Consider the following 25,562-nt stretch of genomic DNA (forward strand, 5'->3'; position numbering starts at 1 on the left):
CCTGACTTACAAAAACTCTTGCAAATGCATATTTTTTAAAAACTGCCATACCATAGTTATCATTGCATAGTGTCCAGCACAGAGCAAATATTTAATTAATATTTTTTGAATGTCTGGTCAATTACTTAGCAAGGTTATTCAGAGAATCAACTCTACCTAGTCCTCAGCTTACTTCTTTAGCTCCATGGGTTTTATTATCATCTTTCTTTCAAGTTCACTTTCCATTTCCTCTAACTAGAAAGGACCTGCACTGCAAAACCAAACAGCAGTTGTAACTAATAAAAGGTAATATTTTGTTTAATTGATTTTTGTTATCGACCTAATCTCTGTAGTCTCAAGGTAATATTGTTCACAGCCTTAAACATCTAACATTGACCTCAAATTAGGGATACCTGTTAAACAGTTCCTAAAAGTACCTAGTCTCCTTGAGGCTCCTCCCTCACAAAGTGTCAGGCGGGTCACAAAGATCCTTACTATGCTCTAAGGTGGCTGTGAGACCTTAAGTCAACTCACCTGCAGCAGGGCGAGTTAGCTCAGCGCGACATCCCCGCGGGCGGGTTGGGGTGGGGTCTCCGACCAGTTGTTAAACCTGCGCTAAGGTCAAAGGGCGCCTGGGAGGAGAACAAATGGGGAAATTCTCTGGGGCGGGAGCAACCAGCGGCTAGAAGGGAGAAATCGAAACTCAGCTGTTAAAACCGCTGCCTCTGCTCTTTGGAATCGCCTCTCGAGACTCTCCCAGTGTCCCAGCCTGTGTCCCTCCCGCAGCAGCGGCGGCGGCCCAGGACCAGGACCGCGGGCTCTGAACCATGTACACTCGCAGCAAAGTGGTGGGCTCCAAGCTTGGCGCCTCCTCTGCTTCCCAGGACGCCAGCGGGTGGCGCGGGGAGCTGGGCCCGTTGCAAAGTCAGAGACAGGGTGTGGAGGCGACCCCTAAGTCCCCTTCGCGGGAGAGCCTGGGCCCCGCAGGCCAGGGGAGGTAAGTATTGAACCACTTGTGTTGGCGGGTGGGACCTGGGCCCCAAGCATACTCACTGGCACCGTCCTAGTCTTTGGAGCTGGAAAGCATAGGGGCCCAATAAAAGGATTTTCTGGAGAGAATGAAATACCATTTGCCTAAATGAAAGCATCCATGAATTACCTTATCATACTCCAATCCACCAGTTTGTGGTCCATTACTGAATATTCCAACCCCGCCCCACTTTTCTTTTAAGAACATACTTTTAAGCCAGCCTCAGCAACTTAGTGAAACCCTGTCTCAAGATAAATAAAATAAAATGGGCTGGGGATGTAGCTCAGTGGTAAAGCTCTCCCCTCCTCTCCCCAGTACCAAAAAACAAAAACAAGGAAAAAAAGGACACCGTTTTACTGTTTGTGACTGACTACGGGTTGAAAGGGATGGGTGTGGCGAAATCTTTCGGCTGTCTTAAGAATTGAAACTCCAGCTAGGTATGAAAATAAGTTTCGCCTAAGTTTTTTAGAAATAGTGTGCTGTAAATGGAATCACCAGTCAGATGTCAGGGTAAGGGCCAGGAAGGAGTGCTATATGGAGCAAAGAGATGATCCAGATGTTACCCTCCGGAGCAAGCTTGCATCCCAACCAGACTCCCACATAGACTAACCTCCTGGTACTAGAAGAGCGAGGCCAAGAGAGTGAGGACTGTATGACTCTAGGTGAAATGCACCCTAAGCAGGAGCAGATAAGTGGTATTTATTCTTAGTCTTTGGTTCAGGGACTGCAGGATCCTGGACACATTTATTATTCAGGGGGTCATCTATCCTCTTCTTCCGATGAAGTGAACTGTTTTCACACTACTCTACAGTTTGTAAAGACATTACTGTCTTTGAAGTGCTACCTTTGTGAATTGTAACTGTCCAGTTTTATCCTTTTCAGTTCCTTCTTGGTCACATGACAGACAGATGCAGGTTGCCAAGGAATAGTTATAACCTTATGACCAATAAACTGTAGAGCTTCTTTCATCCCTTGAATTCCGAAAGTATCAGGACTTCAGCATTATTCAGCTTAGGGTTACCCTAAGGTGTGGTGGATGATCTGGAAATCAATTAGAGATTGCTGAATTTCTCTTCTCAGAATAATTGGCATCTTGCCATAATAGAAGCTCATTAATTTCAGGTAACCTACTGTCTATGAGCTGCAATATTTAATAGCAACTGAGGTCATTGACATATGGTCTCATGTCCATGAGTGGTTAATGATAAAATAATTTGCATGACTTTTTCTATTAAAAAGTATCTATTTAGATACAACCATTTGTGTGCTTGTATCATCTTAGAAGCATTAGTGGTTGTATATGTTTTCTTATTTGATTTACTTCAGAATCTTGCTGGATCAAATTGTTCAGAAAGGGGCAGTTTGCTGATTAGTTATCCAGGCCTCAGTACCCCAAAGACCTCATTGCATACTATTTTGTGATTTCTAAGATGATTTGCAAATAGACCATTAGAGAAATTCCTGGAAGAGTTCAATTATCTCTGAATTTTTTTCCCATGTGAATCAGTTACTTATATCCACTTTCTCAGTTGACTCCTTTAATGGAAGTGGGAAACAAAGGAGAATGGTTGAGTGACAAATAATATCTCGGTAAAATTAACAACACTAAAAATATAGGGTTTTATTTTGGGGGAGAAGGAAATTAGAAGCAATTTAGAGAGGGTAATGTGCTTTAATAGTGAAGTTCTATTCATCCACATTAGAACATATTTGTATGACTGCAGTTTGAAATTTAATCTTGTATATATCCTTCTGCCAATTCATTTGGGGAGCCCCAATATGGGGATTAGTAATATGGGCTTTGATGCAAGGTTGCCTTGGGTTCAAGTTCTGATTCTGTTGTTAATTGCTTTCTGAGATGCATAGATGCTTTACACCTCAGTTTTCACGTTACTTGAAATAATATCAACCTTCAAGAAAATATCCAGTAAATATTAGGAGTTGGTAGCCTTAACTTCATTTAACAAATGTTATTTGACCCAGTACTATGCATCACTCTTAAATAGAGTGATTGTGTTTTGGAAAAAAAACAACAAACAAAAACCACTGATTTAAAGCATCTACTTATATATATAAAAAAAAAAATCGATGGTGATCTGTTAAAGTCAATGATTCCTGATGACCTCTGATAGACTATCAGGCAAGCCTGGGTTCTTGATGGTATTTGAATATAAGTAATTATAAGTATTTATTATTTCATATTATCTTTCCCAGTTATTTTTACTTGGTGATTTTTGTCCTTAAATTTTATATCCACACAGATCTAGAGAGAAAAAGCTTATACAAACCTCTATTCCAAAATAATCATTCATCTTCCCCTCTAATATTTTGCTTGTTTGTTAATATCTTTCACTCATATCACATCTAGATAAAGACAAAGACATGGAGTTTTAACCTTGCCTGTGTTATATAGAAGGTTCGCTTCGGATACTTGTCTATCATAGCACGGTATGGTCCTTTAGCTTGATGTTGTCTGAAGGAAATAAAAAGATATTTTGAAAATGAACCCATAACGTAGAATTTTACTGCACAGTTACCTTTAACATAATTTATATACAGATTTAGTTTACCTTAACATATTTGTGGCTTGCTTTATATGAAGTACTGTAGAGACTTAAAGATGAGCAATAATAATAGCAAATACTTATGTAGTGCTTACTGTGTAATGATGCATTTCACATACTAACTCAACCCTCACAACAGCCCGATAATAAGAGGATCTTTCCCTCTCGATAATTTTAAGCATAGGAATAAATAACCATTCAACAAAAAAGACCTTATGAAGCTCGCTGTCTAATTGATGGGGCAGACATTTATAAGATAATTACATGAATGATCTTTATGTGTAGAATAAAGGAAAACCAGGGTCTGAACTAGTCGTGGCAGCAGGAAATTCTTTCCTTAGAAGCGATGCCTGAGCTGCAACCTGCAGGATAATGAGAAGTTGTGTGTGTTGTGTGTGTGCGTGCGCGTGTGTGCATGTTTTCTGACACCAAATATGTTATTTTTAACACCAACTAAACTCTGACACTACTGTGTGCCCCACAGTTCTATACAATTCTGACCCCAATGGCCCAGAGTTAGTGCAGTCTCCACAAATTAAGGGTTCAGCCCGTAAAACTGCTTCCAGTTCAGACTTCAGACACCAGCTGCAAATGGAGTTGTCAACCCGGTAGACTACAAACTGGGGGATTGCCCACAACCTTTCCCCTCCCCCAGGTTTGATAATTCACTAGAATGAAAGGGAGCTCACAGAAACCACTAGTCTTAAAATTATAGTTTTATCCTCAAAGATCCGACTGAGAAATGGTCAAGTGGAAGAGATACATAGGGCAAGGTACTGGGAGCAAAGGTGGAGGGTGTTTCCTGCAGATGGTGTCTGTGCCCTGTCTGGGTAGGCTACCCTCCCAGCACCTTGTTGTGTTTACCAACAGGGAGCTCCCCAAACATGGGGGCTCAAGAGTTGCTGTAGAAGCTTCATTATGTAGGCATAAAAAACAAAATCATTGCCCATTAGTGGCTGAACTCAATCTCTACACTTTTCACCTGCTCAGAGATTAGGGTAGGGGACCAAAAGTTTTAACCTTTTAATCACATAGTTGGTTTTCCTGACCACCAGCCTCCATCCTCAAACTATCCAGAGATACCCACCGTGAGTCCTTTCATTAGCACCCCAAAACTAATGGTCACTCAGAATTCCGAGGGTTTGGGGAGCTGGTTGTTGACCCAGGGACAATGACTGCGTATTTATTTTTTCAAATAGGAGTTTAGATGGCCTCTGTGGCAGTCAGAGAAACTTGTCATTCAGATGGTCTCCTTCAAGATAACTTAACTGTGAGGAATAGAGTCAGTGGCAGCCCCAGCTGCTGCCCTTTCGCCTCTGTCACACCCTTGGCTCCCAGTGCTTGTGTATGCTGCCACCTTCCCAGCCAGGTCTGGGCATCACAGGTTCTAGTGCCAGCCTGTTCCTGGCCCGTATGGCACTTTTGCCAGAAGACTCCCCGCTAAACCAGCCAAGACTTTCTGAGAACTGTGTGCACTCTGAGGCTCCCTCTACTCAGCCCTTCTTCTCCTCAGCCCTGCTCTTGTTCTCAGGTTTTCCTGCCTACCCCCCATTCTCCCCATTTATCCTCCGCAGGCACTCCCCTGGTCCATTGCTTGCTTGTCTAACACCATCTTGGTGTTGCCTTCTGGAAGGACTCAGAGTGGCACAGTCTCTAGGGCACACCATATCCCAATGACAATAGTGTGGACTCTTTATCTCTCTTTCAAGTCCATTGTTGGCAAACTGTCTATGCATATTCAGGAAGCCCACTCTTTTTTCTCATTTCTTCCCTTGGGGTCTATGGGATATTCCCCACTTTTGCTTGGGGGGAAAGAAATAACCCTTGTAACTGAAACTTTTCCTTCCCCTTTATTCCCAAACTTTCAAAGGAGATGAGGGGAGAATCAAGGACAGGTTGGTAAGAGCACTTATTAATAACCAACTCCTGATTTCTCTTTTTTTGTCTTTAAAAAGCATTATGTTTGTTTTGCATTTTGTAAAGAATTTTGTATAAGTTAAAGATGGACTATAAGGGGGGATGTAAAATAATAAGGTCATTAAATTTTTATAATCACTATATATTAAAACTGAAGTATGATTTCTTATATCTAAGAACTTAAATAACATCTGGACTTGTTACAGAAAATGGTCTTAGCCCATTTTGTCTCATGATCCCATATGTGGAACACCTGTAAAACTTAAATATGATATATAATAAACAACTATATAATAATATTAGTTAATATTTAAGTTCTAGATTATGAATTCCAACCCATTTTAATGTACCTGGGTCAATTTCATTGAAATATTCACAGAATTGAAAACTTGGGACTTAATGGGTTAAATCAAGTACAAGTTTTTGCAAAGTTATTTGTGCCTATAAGAACTGCTTTCACTATTTCTTCCTCACTGCAGCACTCCAGATTTCAATTTCCTCTCTCCATATGATTATGAGGAAATGGGTTTTTGCCCATAGATGCTAAATGACATGAAAGCATTGGCTTATTACTCCTTCCTGGAGATGAAGAACTGGATAATGCTGACGTTCCTTTCAGTGTTATGAAATAATAGTACATCGGAAGAGAGGATCTATGATTGATTCTAATGAGTAATCTTCCTGATGGCTTAATATAGGTGGATTTTCATTGGGGAATTATTTAACTCAGTCCTAGGCAAGGTTAACAAGCATTCAGGAAGTTTGTAAAGTAACAGATAGTATTTAACCCCTAATCATAATGATATGATTCAATAAACTGGGTAGGTGTCTCACCAATGACCAGATTCAATACCTAACTAGTAGTGCCTTGCCTATTTTACTTATTTGTGAAGTGATAAATGTAAAGAAGCATTGCAGTACTGTGGTAGCATACAGTAAATTAGTTGTGCTTGGAATAGTTTAACTGAATACTCCTGAAAGTTCAAAATAAACAAAATCAATAACAATCAGTATCTTCATATATCTTAAATGCTTAACTATGTCCTGGGCTAAGTGTGTCACATACATTATTGAATATTATCTTCATAGTAAACACTTTGCCACTTCACATATGAGGATACTGAGTTGTGGAAAATAAAATGTTCTCATTGCTTTTCTTATTCATAGAGTCAGCATTCAAACCTATCTGTAAAAGTCTGGACCTTGTCTATTAGAGCTGGAGGAAGGAGTGATACTGTAAGCTAGCTGATGTCCTATTTTATTTTCACATCAAGAAGAGAAATTCTATGGGACAGAGTGTTAATATAGGAACAGTAATTTGAAATTTATTTATGACTATAGGGGAGAAAATATCTCTTTCCTTACTCATCCGTAGGATCATGTTTGAGACCCCTCTAACAAAAGACAGATTAACAAGAGAAAAGCAAACAAATTTACTTAATATGAATTTAAAAAAATATATTTTTTAGTTGTAGATGGACACAATACTTTTATTTTATTTATTTTTATGTGGTGCTGAGAAAGTGCCTCACACTTGCTAGGCCAATTTACCACTGAACCACAACCCCAGCCCCTAATGTAAATTTTGTATGACCTGGGAACCTTCTGAAATGAAGAGCCAAAGAAACAGAAACCTATTTTTTTATGTTTAGAACTGATGAAGGGTGGACTCTCATGTAGAGGTATGATTTGTCAAAAGGGGGTATAATAATAACCTCCTTTTGTTTAATGGAAATAACTGGGGAATCTCAGCAAGCCTGTATTGCACGGATTCTTCTTTATGTCTCTCTGCCTTCACTCTTTTCCTCTTTTCCTCTGGGTATAGGGAGGATTGCTCTGAAAAGTCCTGCTTTAGAGAAAGGTCAGAGAATTCTTTTATGGCCTACTTCAAGAGGCGAGTGGTGGGGAAGGTCAGAGAGACATTCCTGTCTCTGCTGTGTTCTTATATGCCATGGTGCCAACACAGCTTTAAAATGATTTAGATAGAAAAGTAGCTTGCAAGAGCTAAGTTTTTTGTAAGAATCTTCTTTTCTGTGCTGCTTTTCACAAATGACAGAGAGCTCCTGCTAGATCAGTTCTCTCTCTGTCACTGTTTCTGAGCAACCTCAACCATATGGTGACTTCTGGTCATTTTTCAGACTTCTGACCATAGCCTACTGTGAGCAATTCTTTTGACATCATGACCTAGTATGTGCATGAGTATATATGAGGGTATATATAACTGCAGTGAAATTTCACAAAACATTCTCACCCTTGGTACATGTGATACACTCTGACATTTTCTATTCATTAAAAATAAATCTATTGAATTGATTTCATAACCCATTAGTGCGTTACCACCTACAGTTTGAAAAGCATGGTTCTATGCACGGCAAAAGAGATTGAGTGGATGGAAAGAAAAGACATTTTAGTTTGATTAAATCAAATTTACCTTCCTGTTTATATAGGAGGGTAGAAATTATGGTCCTGTTTAGAATGAATTTCCAACTTTTCTGATCCTCAGTATGGTATGCATTTGCTGTCTGCCAAGTCTTGGGGAGCAATCATTTTTGTTCAAATACAGTATCATCAAAAATGAATGGACATTTTTCAAAAAGTCTTTGACAGCTGAAACAGTGAAACAATAAATCAACAGGATGATGAAAGCTTGAAAATACATAATACCTATAATGATCAGTAGAAGCAGGGAAGAAATGAGGGAAAAATGAGACTTAGTTCAATTACACAGTAAGGTTACTTACTTCAAAGTCAGCAGAGTGCTGTAAGGTTATACATATTGTTAAGGTTAATTGCATCTATTCAGAACATATTTGAATCTGAAACAAAAGCTTAAGAGAAAAAAATAATCAAAGGGAGTAGACTGCCTTTGAAGGGTTTGTTCTATATCAGAACATCAGCTGATGATGGTTCCTTTGTTCTGTAATGTTTGTAATCCCCCCAAATATGAAGACTTAAAAGACAATCCATTAAAGTCCTGTAGAAAAACTGAAGGCATTTATCATCGTTAAAATTCAAGGACTGGTATTACCCAGTGTTTGTTTTACTAAGATACTAGTGAGAGCAGAAACCTCGTGCTACCTAATCTTCTAAGAATATCTGAGCCCCTCTCTTAAGAAATACTTATTTTAAATATTTCCTCATTTAAAAGTCTTTGAACTACTTTTTCCTGATTATAACAGTAAAATATCTGCTTGTTAAAAAATCTCAAACATGACCAAAATAATATAGAATGTGAAAGTTCCCTGTAATTCTGGCTAGAAATAAACGTTTTAAAGTATATTTACATTTAAAGTGCTTAAACCCTTTTTAGTATGAAGAGATCTTTATTTTTAAGGTGTAGTTTGTGTTCTTTGACTCTTTATGCCAAGTAGAAAATCTTAGACTCCTTATGCCCTTTGATTTTTACAGCCAAGAGAAAGTGATATACAGAAGACATTCTCTTTCTAATCTTTGTTTTAAAATGTGATTGCTATCTACCACATAGGTAGATAACTGTTTTTCACATTGCTTTATTTCTTAGTTGTACAAGGAAATAATCCTTGTCCTCACAGTGGAATCTTGGATAATATCTCCTATGTCATCTTTCTAAAAATGTTTAAACTAATCTAATCATGAGGAAACAATTTTTTAAATCCAGATTGTGAAGCATTCTAGAAGACAATTTAGTTGGACCCTTTCAAAATGTCATTCATGAAAGGAAGAAAAAAGTCAAGGAAATAGCTTAGATTATGAGTCCACAGACATGCATAATCCATAATGGGATATAGGATGAGGTGGGAATAGTGAGGAATATTAAAATTCAAAGGATTTGGAAATTTGAATATAATTAGGTAATGCTGTATTAATAAAATGTGATTCTTTATTAAGTATGGGTGTGATACTGTTATTATGGATAAGTAGGAGAATGTCTTTGCTCCTTGAAAATACAGGCTAAAGTATTTAGGGATGATGTATCATGACCCTGAGCTTACTTTCATACAGTTCAGGAAAAAAAAAAAATAGGCCAGAAAAAACAAATGCGTAAAACATTAACAATTGGTAAATACAAGTAAATACTAATTAATGGCTATTCATTTTACTAATGTTTAAATTTTGCTTGTTAGGCTTAAAATTTAAGATTAAAAGTTGGAGAAAAAATAATTCTAGGTAATATCCTAAAGCTCAGGATATTTCTTTTCTCTTTTGAAAACTGGAGAACTTAAACGAAGATTTGTCATGGAGCTGAATACTTAAGTTCACTGTAGGTATATTTCATTATGTTGAAGAGCAAAGCCTGGGCTCAGAACTATGCTACCATTCGAAAAGGAAGGATAGCTCTTTAAAAGAGATATTTATCAGTACCACTTTGTTTCATGGACCAGTTCTTATTACTCCTGTGACACAAAGAAAAGACTCAGAAATCAGGATACTAATTTTAGAGAAGAGCAGGATTTTGATGTTAGAGGGAAGAGGCAGAACCAAGGATGTAAAAAAAAAATTGGAAAAACTAAATATATATATATATATATATATATATACACACACACATATACATATGTATGCATGTATACATTAATATATATGCAAAGATGAAGCAAAGTGATTAAGTCATAGCACTAAAAAGATGTATTAGTGATCCAGAGCCAGATTGTATTATATATAATAAAATAGGTGTCATCATTACACATGAAGTAGACATTCTCCACTGTCATCTTACACAAGGCTTTATGTCCTCCCTATAAAATAAGTCTGAAGGTAGATTGTACAGGGGTTTTACAGTACAAATAATAGGAAATCATAAGAGAAAATTTGTTATTTTCCAGTGTTGTTCTAAGCACTTTATATCCATACCTTATTAGGTAGTTATTAGCCACATCTTTCAGGTGAAAAATAGAAAAGCTAATTTGTTCAAAATTATGTAGTTAGGAAGTAGGAGAATTAGGGTTTGAAGTCAGGTAGTTTGGCATAGATTAGCATGAATGAGGTGGTTTTACAGAGGGCCAGACTGCTTTCTGTGCTGAAATCCTTATGCATGACTTCCATATTCAAGATGCTACATTGACCAAGATAGCTGTTCGAGCACATGGTTACCACTTTAGCCTTCCAGGAAGGGGAAAAGCAACAGAAAGCTTTTCCTATCTGTCTGTCTTCATTTAAAGGGACTTTTAAATAAATCCCTTTTAAGGTCTTCCACTTACATCTTAGTGTCCCAAACTTAACCACGTTTTTACAACTAGCTATAAAGGTTGAAGACTACAGTCTTTTAATTGGGCAGATCATCAACTTGAGTAATATAGTAGTGCTATTAGTAAGGAGGAAATGAGAAGGAATGTTGGGAAGGACCAGTATCTTTTCTAGTTTAAGAATTGAGGAGAGTGAGACATAAGTGAAAATAAATAATGTGATCAAACTGTCTGTTGGACTTTGGAAATGCAAATGGGATGTCCTTTAAAAAAAAATTAAAAGTAGTTCATACTCCTTGAATGATTTCAGAGAACTATAAGAATTTTCTTCTGGATAATTGTCTGTGCAAAGCTTTTTGCTTTGTACATCCTGCAGGATTATTAATCATAGTGAATATTTGAAACAACTGAAATGTCTGAGTTATATTATAATGTATACATATTGTGAAATACTATATAGCCATTTAGAGAAACCACTTACAAATGAAAGCAAGGTATGCAATTGTACTTAATAAATGATTGCAAACTAATATGGTGTGTAGAAAACATTGATTGGTTGGACAGTCACCCAAGTAAAACTGTAATTGTCATCATCAAGAGGTGAGATTGCAAGTAACTTTTAAGATTCAAAAAAAGTTATTTGCCTTTTCTTCTATATTTCTTTCAAAATTTGAAATGAAAAATTTCATTTTTAATGCACAGTTTGAGATATACATCACTCTTTCTTGCATTTCTGGTTTTCTCTAAGTCATAGATAACTTGAGGAGCAATGATTAAGATTTGGACATAATCAAGTTTAAGTCTGTTACTAATAAGGCCAGGCACAGTGGCATAATACACCTGTAATCCAGTTACTCATGAGGCTGAGGCAGGAGGATAGCAAGCTTGAGGCCAACGTTGGCAACTTAGTGAGACCCTATCTCAAAATAAAAAATAAAAATGACTGAGGATGTAGCTCAGTGGTGGATAGTTCTTGGTTTCAATCCCCAGTACCCCCCCTCAAAATCTTTTAATTATAAAAGAGAATACAATAGCCCCTTTGATAAATGGCTTTGATGCAAATGCCAATTTCCTTATCATTAAGCTATGCTCCCCCACTGCCACCTCACTACTAGGGCTTAAACCTCAGACCTTCCTGCATGGTAGGCAAGCACTCTACCATCCCCTCTAAGCTATTCTTAAAAAGAATGTTAATCCTTACTATTCTTTTCTTGGGAAAGGCAGTCCTTCTTGGGCTTCTTACATTCTTAAATGTTTTGCTGAATGTGTCAAGTCCTACTACTCTTTAACCTGAGTTATTCTTTAGGGTTGTTTATCTAGCTGGCACCCTTGAGAGATAAGTACACTTGCCCCAAGACAAAGACCAGGCTTGCTTACTTTATAAGCAATAAAAGTGTGTATGCTATACACACTATAAAAGTGCTATAAAAGTGGTGGTTCCCCAAACTTAGTGTTTCTCAGTATTAGATTTATTAGTGTAAACATAGCATGTATGTGTCATCCATCATGTTGCCCCATAAGACCTTGGGTCAGAGAAAACATGTAAATAAACTGAATGGTCTTAATGCTTGTGCCATGAGTCTTTCTTCTCTGACCTAGGAGTCTCTTGTCTCCTGCCAGCATCCATGAAACAGTAATGAGTTAATTTATTCACTTGAAAGTAGAAGCAAATCAAATCCCAGACCTGACATCTCTGTGTTCTGAACACATCATTTCCTGTAGTTCATTGAGGAAGCTATTTTAGACATTTTTCAAGTATAGCTATCAATTGATCTCCACATCTACTTCTATGCTGGATTTTTGGCCTCTTAAAAATGGTGGTTATTTGCAATATTGTATATTGTATACTTTTTTTTGTTTTGTATTTTTAGGGCAATTTCTTCCTGTTAACTTTCTTTTTCATCTGTATTTATGTGGATGTGTTTTTAAGTGAAGAAATACAACAACTCAGGTCCACTCTGTATAGTTGCACAGGTTGATAACTGTACAGACTTGCCCAGCTAAGGTGGAAATGCAGAACTGAAATAGTACCAAGCTGTGTGCCCCACTATGCGGTTACTTCCACCTGAAAAAAGGGGCACAAATTTCTGATTTGCATAAATTTATGATGACTTACTAAGATGAAGGATACCCAGATTGTGTATGGCATTTGCCCCTCTTTCTTATTCCCATAAGGGCATCCTATGTAACAAAATCCCTGATGATCTCTTGCTTGCTTGTTTATCTTTACCTTCTGGGTGTCTATTTTAGCCCTCTATCAGAGATGGTGAGTTATACTGATGAAAAAACTAAGCAACTTCACATCGCCTTCTTGAGTATGTGGATGATATTTTAGGCACTGTAGTTTCCGTGACCAAAGAGGATGTCATGAGCCCTCTTACTCTCAAGATGTAAGAAACCTGGATCAGGGATGGTATAAGGCTTGGGATCAAGGGTGATTTGCTCAGCCTGATCTTAATTTTGTTTGTTCTGGGGTAGGGATGCGCGTATTTAGTCTATTTGAAAAAGAACTTCTTGAAAACTTAATGCCTCAAAAATTTTGCCTCATGTATAAACTTCAATTCTTACTTTAAAAATCATGTAACAAAAGCCAACATGGAATCCCATATCTATAAAAATATCCAATGCTTGATATCCCAAATCCTTTTTTTTTTTTTTATAATTTACACATTCCTAAGGACAATGTTTTCTTGAACTATGAAAAACATTAAGCCAATTATTTTTGTAGAATAGTAGACTTTATATGTCTACTATTCTGACTGAAATTATCTCCAACTTAGTCATCTACCTCTTTCTAAATTTTCACTTTTCACTGTCTTTTCAGTCAAACCAGTATTGTTCCTAATTAGAAATTTAAATTACATCTGGTGTAGTTTGTACACACCAGGGGATATATTTATGTAATACTTTTAGTCAGCCAAGATACTTTTCCTAGATTCAACTTAACATCTTTTTCATAGAGTGCTTATTGATGAGATGTTATAAAAAATTGTGCAAGAATGTACATGTGAGATGTGGTTGTATAACCCAGAGAGACTTCATGAAGAAAACGTGTCTTTCATATCTTTTTCCTTTATGGCACAGAGAGTTATTTTTATTTTTCTTGGGCTAGTCTTTCAGATGTTCCTCCTTTAGTCTGTCTCACAGATGTGTGCTGTTGGGAAGTGAAAGCAATCTCACCAATTGAGACATTTCATTAAATTTCAATGAGATAATTAAGGAAACTCATTTTCAAAAATATATATTTGTTTCAGTGGCTTAAATGTTGCTTAATCAGGAAATGAGCAGAATGCTAAATCTAGGTAGCTTAGTCTTGTACAGATCAACAGCTCAGGAGTCAGCATGTTGAAAGGAATGCTACAGAGGTGAAACAGAAAAGGCCTTTGCTACAGGGGAAAGCTAATTGGTCAAAAACATTAATAAATCATACTTGATATTCATGTCAAGAAAAAGCTATGAGAAGGGATGAATATTTTTATCTATAAGCATTTCACTCTGCCATGATATTAAAAAGTAAAAAGCATATCCTTAGTCCAAAGCTCCTTTTCTTATTGCAAGAATGAGGAATAAAAGCTAAATTACTTGGCATGACTTTCTTGTGTATATTTTAAATGTTTTAGATTTGGCATTTTCAGTCAATAAAATATTGCTGCAAGTGTTACCCAGGAATTCTCTTAACATAAAACATGCATTACATTAGGACCACTGTTGGGGTTATGCTGAGCTTGCTTTTGATTAAAAACCTCTAATTCCTGGGCCATGAATTTTTTTCCCCTCTTTTCATGTATGGCTGACTGTGTCCTACACACATGGGTGAGCGATTGTGTGCTATAGTCCTAAGACTAAAGAGAGTAGTATGTCACAGGTTGTACTCTTAGATTTGATACTGCAGAATACAGTCTTGTATAAACAGATTGATATTTGTTTCCAAATCTTTTCCAAAATTTCCATGGCTTGGAAAATTAATTCTTAACAAACTCCTGGTGAGGAAACATTTGTGCCCTTTCAGAGTCTGTCCTTGAAGGCTCTACTTTCTATTCCCTAACTATTCTTCTTCCCTAAAGTTTTTTACTCCTTTGGGGTCTCTGAATCTCCTCAGCCTTGACTTTTGACTACCTACATCATCCCATTTTAACACTTACTTGGATATCCTTGTGGGATGCCCTGCTGGTTTCTTGGATTATTCCTAATTGAAGTATAAGTTATGTTAAAGTGACCTGAATAAGTGTTTTGGTATCTCCTCTCACTCCCCGTAAGCCCGTAATGTTTTAAATCCTTAATATGTGTTCAGTGAAGTGTTTACATCATTCCACAGTCTATCAAGGGGCTGAAGTTCAAGGAAAGTCATATAGGCTTTCTGTATTGAATTGAAAAGTTAGATGCAGATAGGTAACTGATCTATTTCAAGAGTTCTGGGTTTGAGTCCCAGTCCTATTGCTTAATTAACCTTGTGATCTTTAGTATATGATTTAATCTCTGTGTCTTTATCGAAGATTTTTTAATCCCTGAATTCTCTTTCAGCCAAAATATCCTAAAATAGTGTCTTAGCCCTTTTGTGCTGCTGTAACAGAATATCTGATGATGGGAAATATATTTTAAAAAGAGGTTTATTTTGCTCACAAATCTGGTGACTAGAAAGTCCAGACAGCTTGGCACTACATCTTGCAAGGGCCCCCTGGCTGCATCACAAAATGGTGAAGAAGCAGAAGCAGAAGAGGGCATGTGTAAGAGACCAAGCACATGGGTGACTTTGCTTTATAATAATACTTTCAACCAATCCAGTCCTAGGAGATCTAACCCACTCCTGTGAGATGGGCATTAATTCCTTCTAAGGATGGTGCTACCAGGACCCAAATGCCTCTTATAGGTCCCACCACCTCTCAGCATCATAACTGGGGGCCAAACCTCAACACGAGTCTTGGTGGGGATGAATCATATTTGAACCCTAGCAGACAGCCTGATGGATCTGTAGCAGTGACTCTCCAAGTGGGAATACCTAGTTCAAGAATATCAGCATCACCTGAGAATATGTTAAAAATGAATCTTGTTGAAAGTTGCCCCAGAGTTACTGAATTAGAAACTCTGCCCTTTAACAAACCTGCCAACAAGCCCTCTGGGTGATTCTGATGCATGATAAAGGTTAAGAACTGCTGATCTGCCGTATAGGCAAAATCCCTGGTATAGTGGGAAGCTCTACCCCAGTCTTAGCAGACATTGAAGATTGTGCAGTAATTTCATGGTTGGCATTTAAATCCACTATCTCGTTTCAGCTTTAAGACTCTGTGGAATGGCTCAACATTGCCTCCTATTCAGGTTTCCAGGTACTATCCACAGAATTGCAGTTCCCAAGCTCCTATAAAGTACTGCCAATTGAGGAGTGAAAAATCTTTCTTAGGGTGAACAAAGAATATGTAACGGATAAGGGATTAATTTCCAATGGCAGTATCCTAATTTTGTATTCATAACGGTATATGCATGCTAGGCTACACATGCAAAGTCTGCTGATATACATTAGGTAATTGGGCATCCAGCAGCCCCATTTGCATGCAAAGGTGGTTGCACACCTCACATTTACAAGTTTAAAATTAAAGCCCAGTTTGAAGCTGGATGAAGGTTCACAGCTAGGAAAATAATGAGATAAGGAAGAAATGGCTTCTGTTAATCAGCACTTTTGGCCTCTACTATTCATTCTTTGCTAATTTGCCCTTTGAAATTGTATATTGCAGGTTGAAGAGAGAATTCTGGGGTTTGGGGGAAAAAAAACTACAGTTATAAACTGGTTGTGATTATCCACAGTATTTCCTTTAAAACTGTAACCAGACTTACACTGTGGTCTGTTGCTGGGCTGAATTTTTGCTTTATGAAGTACTTGTGCGCTTCTGGGACTGTGTGCGTCATTTCAAGGATGAGCCAACCCCAGCATCGACTCACAGACTAGATTTGAGCCATCATTTTATTTTAATTCAGCTTGCAATTTATCACACAGCTACTTTGTGCCAGGCACTGTGTCATGGACCAGCACACACATCAATCATCCAGCTTCTTTTCAAGCTTCACAATATTTTAACAGCTTTCTGGTACCTCATGGCTGAATATATTTGCTTACATGAATTCTTCCCTGATCCCTCTGTTTGACATCCTTCTTTGCTTCTGTGAACTCCTGATTATGCTCAACTCATATTCTTGAGAGAATGTGGAACCCAGTGGACTCAGATTTAATAAAGGTCAAAGCCTAAAAGCATAAGATGGTAGCCAGTTGGCTACTCAGATGGGTTATCAAGAGTTGTCTCCATTGCAAATGGACCGTATTCTGTTTGTGGGAACAAGAATGCCACACTGTTTCTGTTGTCTTAATGTAGGTCACATGGAGGAGAATGTCAATCTGGATTTTTTTCCTTTTTATTTAGCTTTTCCTTATTCTTACTGGTGCATTATTGTACATAAAGGTGGGATTTGTTATTACATAGTTATACATACACACAATATAAAAATGTAATTTGGCCAGTATCATTCTCCAGTATTTCCCTTTTCTCTCCCTTCCTCCCTCTCCGGGATCCCTTTACTTTGTTCTATTGCTCTCCCTGTGATTTTCACAAGAACCCCTGCTTTTTATTTTTTTCTCTCTAGCTTCCAAATATGAGAGAAAACATACAACCCTTGACCTTCTGAGTTTGGCTTTTTTGCTTAACAACCTTCTTAAGGAGACTGCCAGTCCTTTAAAAAAAATTTTTTTTTAAATTTTTACAGACTGCATTTTGATTTATTGTACACAAATGGGGTTTATTTCTTCATTTCTATGGTTGTACACAATGTAGATTCCTTCCTTTCGTATAATCATACATGTACATAGGGTAATGATGTCTGTCTCATTCCACCATTTTTCATACCCCCCATTTCCCTCTACATAATCTAAAGTTCCTTCATTCTTCTCTCACCCCCACTCCTATTATATATCATCATCCACTTATCAGGAAAAACATTTGACCTTTGGTTTTTTGGGATTGGCTTATTTCACTTAGCATGAATTCTCCAATTCCATCCATTTGTCTGCAAGTGCCATAATATTATTATTCTTTATGGCTGAATAATATTCCACTGTGTATATATACCACAGGGATTCACCCACAAGTGCCACCTGGAGGAACAATGGAGCCCTACAGGCATGGTACCAAGAACTAGTGGTGAAGTGGTTCTAACGAGATCTTGTCTCTTCATCCACTGCTTTATGTTTTCATATTTGACTCCGTATATTTGTCTTACTCTGACAACTAGAGTGCAAGATGGTGGAACAGACCCAGATCTTAAGAAATTTATCTTCCACAGTTCCCATTTGATGATGATAATCATTAATATATGTAATGGTTTAGATGTGGTGTCCCCCCAAAAGCTCATACGAGGGACAATGCAAGAAGGTTTGGAGGAAAAATGATTGGGTCACAGCCTTAACCTAGTTAGTGAATTTATCCCTGATGGGATTAACTGAGTGGTAACTGGAGACGGGTGGGGTGTGGCTGGAGGAAGTCATTCATTGGGAGCTTGGCTATGGTGTGTATATTTGTATCTTTGAGTGGAGTCTCTCTCTCTCTGCTTCCTGAACATGATGTGAGCCCCTCCCTTCTGCCACACTCGTCCACCGTGATGTTACAGCTCACCTCAAGCCCTGAGGAATGGAGCCTGCTGTCTATGGATGGAGACTTTTGAAACCATGAGTTCTCCAATAAACTTTTCTTCCCTAAAATTGTCCTTGTCAGATCTTTCATTCACAACAAAGAAAAAACTGACTGAACCTGCACCGCATATTAGAAGGTGGTTTGTATGCATTAGTAGTTTCTCATGCCAGTAACCATTTTTTCCTCTTCATTGTAGCACAGGTGCATATACCATGATTGCACCAAATGAAAGCCGGAGACATCAGATACAGAGGAGTATGTATATTTAATTTAACATTCAGAATGCTTCTCATTTTCTTTACAATTGGTTTGTTTTTGGCCTGAAGTATTTGTCTGTTCTGATTCATTTAGATGCACTGGATCTCAACAAAGTTTTTCTTTTTTAATTTTAGCAGTTTTAATTATATATTTAAAATTATTCTATTGTTAACACTTCTAAATTTGTTGCTCATGGTATGATTATAAATCTTGGATTTCTGTGGGGCTTAAACAATTTTGCATCTATTACCAGTAGACCAGTCTTGTCCCTAAATAGTTGGGTTTTAATGGTACTACAAACACTTTTGAAACAAATTAAATACCAAATAGATCATGAAATAATCTTTATTATTCTTGTTTTATCCCATCTTCCTTAATGTAATTTTGCTTTAGCTTCTCCATAATTTTGTAACTATCCAGCCTACCCCTGGCTGTTTTTATTTGTTCAATTTCATTTTCTTCTCTAGATTCTTCTCCTTAAGGGCAGGGGCTACATCTTTCTCACTTTTGTGGTCCTTATACTGTGTTTTTTAAAAAGTATTTTTTTAGTTGTCAGTGGACCTTTTATTTATTTATACATGGTGCTGAGAATTGAACCCAGTGCCTCACACGTGTTAGGCAAGCACCGTGCTACTGAGCCACCCCAGCCCATGTCTATGACATGTTTAACTGAAATACAGTAAATATAAATGGGGTCATTTAACGTTATCTTTTAGTAGTTGCAAGGAGACCTCAAGCTTGTTCAGTTCACAATAAAGTTCTGAGACATGTTCAAGTCAGACTATGATACTAGTATTGAAATGCTATACTCTTCTTTTTTTAGATCATTGGTAGGTAGTTTAATTTTGTGAATAATGATAGGCTTAAGGATACAAGAAGAAAGCACCTGTCCCCACCAGACAAATAGCCCCCTGTGTGGAGCAACGATGGGTTAGGACAGAATATCATATGATAACCACAGCTTTGCAGTTACTATGGGAACTGCAGGCATTTGATCAACAGAACCCCCAAAGTTCTGTCGTCTTGCTTTTTATTTTAATACTTAGCAGGAATTTAAATTTTAAATGGTCTGGATTTTGAAATGTTTCAGAATTTTTTTTTTTCTATTGAAAAATTTTATGAATGGACATTTGTAACTATCAGGTCTGTACTGACCTGTGCGTGTCTCCTGGTGTATCCTATTATGATGAAAAATGAATATTTGCATAATGAGCCCTGCTCCTCAGGGAACAGGTTCTACCTAGTGGTCCCAAATGCCAGCAATGAGAGCAGGGGAACCCACCTACAGTGCAACACCCTCACTGCCCTGAGTTGTAATGAGCTTGGGGAATATTTAAAATAGAGTGAACATGGGCGTCAGAATTCTCTGGGAATATGTTTACTTGTGCATGAACAGTTTTTACAGACATGAATTCCAGTTTTATACACATTTTCTAGAGAAAACCTTTAAAATTAATTTGACATAGGGTTTTAAGAATGCTGGAAGTTCCTAGGTGTGATGGTATGCCTATAATCCCTGCTACTAGGGAGACTGGGACCTGAGTATCACAAGTTTGAGACCAGCCTGGGCAACATAGACCCTTTCTTAAAATAAAAAGGGCTGGGGAGTATAGCTCAGTGGTAGAACATTTGCCTTCTGTGTGCAAAGCCCTATGTTCAATCCCCAGCTCTGCAAAAAACAACTACAAACAAAAAGCCAGAATGGAAGGAAAAACTATGCACTATGCTCCTTTGTTTTGTTTCTCTGTGCAGACACTTGGAGAGAACATTTTCCCAGAGTGAGCCCAAGGTATTAGGGCTGGATGGTGTCTTCTTTTTCTGGACATCTTGTCCACTAATGCGAGCATGTGATTAATCTGATGATTTCTTATGCTTGAAGTGATCAATTTTCAAAGACTAATACTTGATGATCTGATATTTCTCACCTGGCTTACTTAGTTGCTGCACAAGAACTGTCCAACCTGGAGAAATGGAAGGAGCAGAATAGAGCTAAACAGGTGTATGTGGTGCCAACACTGCTGGGTAAGCGAGCAAACCAGTTGCCTGAAGTGGGAGGCAGGGCCCCCCTGGGCCTCACTAGCACCTCTGTATGCCTCTTTCTACAATAGAGATTGGTTGGTGGGATGGAATGCATTTAATGCTGGGACAAATTAAGTGTGTGGGTATATGGTTGTTCCTGGTTTTCTGCAAGTAGCAAATGTATGATGCCTCAGCTATGTGGGAATAAAGTGATGGCTTAATTGACAAATAATTTAGAGCCTCTTAGATGCTCAGCTCTGAAGAAAGCTTACCTGGGGTGCTGCATATGCCCTGTCATAGCACGAGTCAGGATAAGAGGAAAAACTATCACAGCATATTAATCATGGCAGTTCATGCTAATGTGAGGAAAATGAAGGGGGAGTCTGTTCCAAAGGCAAGATGAAAAAGAGCTGGAGACCCAGTGGTGGGTGAAAAGACAAATGTCACCTGGGTTTTCATTCTGTGGATAGAGACCTTTGGACTGCTGGAGCTGATGCTGCCAGGGTGATGAATTGTCTGGGCTGCCTCTGCTGGTGTTTGGATCATTCAGAGGGGATGCCACCTAATGTGAATCATTTGCTTTCTTTCTTCCCATTTCTCTACCACCAGCAGCTGAGAACTTGAAGGGCTGGATATAGTTTCCACAGATACAGTTAACATACACATCTGGAGTCTGGGGCCACTTATCATCAGATAGTCTTGGAGAAGTATTTTTGTTTTCTTGGATCTAGATAAACTAATTTGGAAATCATTGAGTGAGTGAAAGTAATAGTAATCACCATCATTCCCATTTTTCATGAAAAGGGTTAAGCTCAAGTGTCATCTATGCCGAATAAGTCAGACTTGAGGAATATAACCAGAAAATAGTCCTTCCTAACCTGCCCCTTTCAGCAGCTGTGTGGCACAAGCCTAGCCTTTCCCATGCATGTCCTTTGGATGGAGTGAGAAATTGGATCTTTTGGGGCTTCCTCAAAGAGTTATCAAGCTAGTTCTGAGTGTGAGTCTCCTTTCAGTAATTAATGCTTATTCCTTTCTTTTTTCTTTCTTTTTGTCTTTTTCTGGCACTGGGGAGCAAACCCAGGGCTTCATGCCTGTGAGGTGAGTGCTTTACCACTGAGCTTCCAGTCCTAGGCCTAGAGTCCAAATTCTTTTAATGATGGAGGACCCCACCCCCCACCCCCAGCCTCAGGCCAGGTCTGTTCCAGGGAGGAAACTAGCAAATGAAGTAGGGTGGTATAGCTGAACTTTTCTCTATTGAATGCTCTGTTCCCAGATTCTCACTCCTCTAGGGCCAAAGTGGGAGGAGAAAATGGAAGAGGTGAGGTAGTGTACTGAGCCTAGGTGCATGAGGACTCACTGCTGTTTTCCCTCTTGCTCTTTAACTTCTTCAGTATCCCTCCTTCCCTGCCACCCACCCTTCACCTGATTTTCCTGACAAGAGACCATATACCTTTCCACTGGCAGCTTGGTCTCACTGTTGGAGTTTGGTAAACTCTTTTTAGGGCCCATTGTTCTCTAGGGGATGTTTATAGGCAAGTCCTTTGAGATGGCTTTGGATTGACTTTTTCTCTCCTAAGGCCCACATCAGAAGTACAGGCCACATTGCTCATACTTTCTTCCCATGCATTCTGTAGATTCAGGCCATTTGTGATTTAACCACCTCTTCTTGTGGACCCCTGTGAGTAGCCAGTGACAGCAGCCTTGTGCTTTTAGGTTCCTGACTTTTCTAGGCAGTTTTTCTTAAACCTAGAGATGCAGGTTGAGGTTTCTAAGTGATTTTCATTAAATCTCTGCTCATCTTGATGGGAAGATTTTTCCTTTCTCAACAACAAACAGAGGAGATGGGATTAAGAAAGACATCGTTCCTCAGATTTCTATCTCCCTTTCACCTATCCAGCCTCTTTTATAGGCTGAAAGTAGGCTGCCAGTTAAGCTTCTCCAAACTGGTTTTCAGTGACCTCCTTGCAGATCTTTCCTTGGGGCCTGGGCACCTCACCTCCTTTTGAAATTTGGAGCACTTGGTACCTATTATCTTGCAGTCTTAGCAGAAAAATGAGCAAGATTCTCATTTTTAACTTTCAGTTGTATAGAATATCTAGAAATAGGTGTGTGGGGGGAAGCTGGGGGAAGAAGATTCTAGAATGTTTTAAAGATGGGTTTTGAACAGAATCTGTAAGTACTTAGATATTTGGTTTTTCTCCATTTTTTCCCCTAATTCTCAACTCTTCCCCCCCATTTCTCTACCACTTAAAATATTGAAATGGTAGGAGATACTGAAAGTTCCTGGAACAATAGATAAAAAGCTTCAACATTGCTCTCTGGTTTTTTCCCATTGCCTACCAGAGTGATTGAAGGGCCCACGTCAAATAAGCCTTGTATACTTTTTGAAACTCAGAAGACATCTCTATGTGGTATCTTCATCAGTTCAATTATAAAAACTATCATGAGTGCAATTATTTTAATGTATCTTTTGGGATAGTAAGTCTTGCAGAGAACTGACACTTTTAGTGACCAAAGCACCAGAGAATGAATTATTTCAAAGAACTCTTTCTGCTATGTACATCTAGCCTGTGAAAACACAGAGAAATTCCTAAATGACAATTCATGAATGATGTAAAACTGTGAAGATTTCTGACTCCCAATCATTTTTGGCTTAGAGAGAGCGAGCCAATAATCTGATATCCATGGTTGTTTTCTTGAGTATTTAAAGAAAGAACAATAAATAGCATGGATTGAGAATTAGTGACTGGCGAAATATTTCCATTATAGTTTGAAAGAATAAGTTATAAAGACTACATACTTATCTAGTGACAACAGCCCCGAGGGGTTCTTGAGTTTCTCTACTTGAACATAGGTCAATAGAGGTAAAACAAGAAAAGCAGTGGAAGCATCATTGGTCATTATTTTTATTGGTTGCACTCAAGCAGGAAGAACGTTCTAGAATTTCCAGAATAGGCAGTATTTCTTATTGTTTAGCATGACCCTTCAGTTATGATTTTGATCTAAGTGAAAACTCTACCTACTAATTGAACATTTTTAGTTGAATTGTCTGATTGAAAATATGACCTCATCTTTCTGTTCAGCTGATTTTCTTCTAAGTAATTACCATTCTTTAAGGTCTTATTAAGATAACTGGTAATGTTCTTTTTTCTGGGGGTATGAAAATGTTAAAGCAACTCATGTTGTAGACTGCTCCTGTATTAATTAGTCCTTGATGGCTGACATTTCAGCTTAATATTCATGTTTTACCTTCATCGCTTTTTCCCCTGTTAGGGGGAAGCCAGTCAGAGTCTGAAGTCAGGCAGAAACAACAACTCCAACTGATGCAAAATAAATACCAGCAAAAGGTCAGAATCCATCTCTTTTTGTTTAATTTTGGCAAGGAATTTGAGTACTAGCACTTTCAAGTAACCATGAAATAACACAGTAACTTTACCAAAAGCATAAAACTTTTAAGCCAATTGCAAAAGGCAACTCTCAAAAATCAAAAAAGCCAGGAAGTGAGAACTAAAGAAAAACTTCTAGAATTTTTATCCAAGCCATATATGTATCAGCATGACCTTAATCAAGGAGATTTTTTCCTAGTTAAATATGTAATCACTATAGTTTAAGTCTACTATGTTTTGAATGTTTTAGTTCCAAAAAAATGGTTTTCTTTATCCAAAGTCTATCATGGAAATGGTACAAAGAAATATTTAAGATACCCAGTGATTTCTACAATGAACACTGTGCATTTTATCATCAGGAAACATTATCTGCCCTTCACCTTTCCACACACACTCAGTTATGGAAAGAGAAATAAAGATAGATGGAGACACACACACACACACACACACTCACACACACACACATACACACACATCCCAAAGAAGAAACACACTAATTTCATAGGCAGAAGATGTAGCCTTGCCATTCTCTGTGATCTAAGTAGCTTGAAGGAACAACCTATAATCATGGTGAGGTAGAGCAAAACAATACTGTAATTTGCCTTTCATCATAATTTTGAGTTCCAGAAGTTCAGAATGAAAAATGTTTAAATGTTTTTTGTTTTTTGTTTTTTGTTTTGTACTCTGTAATCTCAACACAATTTAGCTAAAAAGACAAGAATCTGTAAGAATCAGGAAGGAAGCAGAAGAAGCCGAACTCCAAAAAATGAAGGCAATTCAAAGAGAAAAGGTAAGAAGGCAGAGAGGATGATTAGCTAGCATTCACTGAGGGCTTTGGGCCAGGTTCTCCTCTACACACTGTCCATATATTAACTCATTTAATCCTTACAGTAATCGGATGAGATAGATATTATCCAATTTTGCAAATGAGGAACTGACAAAGAGAGGGAAGATAACTTGCTCACGGGCCGCAGTCAGTAATTAGAAGAACTAGGATCCATACCCAGGCAGACTGGCCCCAGTGCTCAGATTTTGAATCACCACACTGTCTCACCTCTAAGGTGAGTGACCAAGCTATTGACTGTCTATTTGAACAGAAGGCAAAGCAACTAGGAACAGTGGCAATCAATGGTGCATTCTCCTAGTTGTATCCAAATGCTGAGTTCTCCAGGGTGAATGTGATATAGGTTGGCATGTCTCTCTTACTGCTGGAGAAAAAGCATTTTGGCCAGCTGTGATGGTGCACACTTGTATTTCCAGCTACTTGAGAGGCTGAGGCAGGAGGTTCCCAAGTTCAAGGTCAGCCTGCACCACTTAGCAAGACCCTGTCTCAAAATTAAAAAAAAAAAAAAAAAAAAAAAAAAACAGGCTGGGAATATAACTCAGTGACAGAGTGCTTACCTAGTGAGTGCAAGACCTTGGAGTCAATCCCAGTACTGTCAAGAGGGAAAGGGAAGGAAAATGCGTTTATATTTCAGTATTAGTTATATGATCTATTCTAAGCCTCAAAACGATGTTTTAGTTAATTTCTGAGGTTTGGGAAAAATCTCTTCAAAATGTTCATCTGGGATGGGGTG

General features: G+C 38.1%; 1 protein-coding gene across 3 annotated transcripts in view; it reads left to right on the forward strand.

Moving 5' to 3' along the window:
• Positions 1-682: 682 nt before the first annotated feature.
• Epsti1 (epithelial stromal interaction 1) overlaps positions 683-25,562 on the forward strand; it is a 99,372-nt gene continuing 74,492 nt past the window's right edge. For all 3 annotated transcript variants that reach the window (XM_047553467.1, XM_047553468.1, XM_047553469.1), the window contains exons 1-5: positions 683-976; positions 18,519-18,577; positions 20,519-20,602; positions 23,873-23,946; positions 24,692-24,775. In XM_047553467.1, the coding sequence (XP_047409423.1) occupies positions 807-976; positions 18,519-18,577; positions 20,519-20,602; positions 23,873-23,946; positions 24,692-24,775 (471 nt within the window). In that variant the 5' untranslated portion in view covers positions 683-806. The remainder of the gene's footprint in view (positions 977-18,518; positions 18,578-20,518; positions 20,603-23,872; positions 23,947-24,691; positions 24,776-25,562) is intronic.

Source organism: Sciurus carolinensis, chromosome 5 (assembly GCF_902686445.1).
Source record: "Sciurus carolinensis chromosome 5, mSciCar1.2, whole genome shotgun sequence".
Classification (NCBI taxonomy): domain Eukaryota; kingdom Metazoa; phylum Chordata; class Mammalia; order Rodentia; family Sciuridae; genus Sciurus; species Sciurus carolinensis.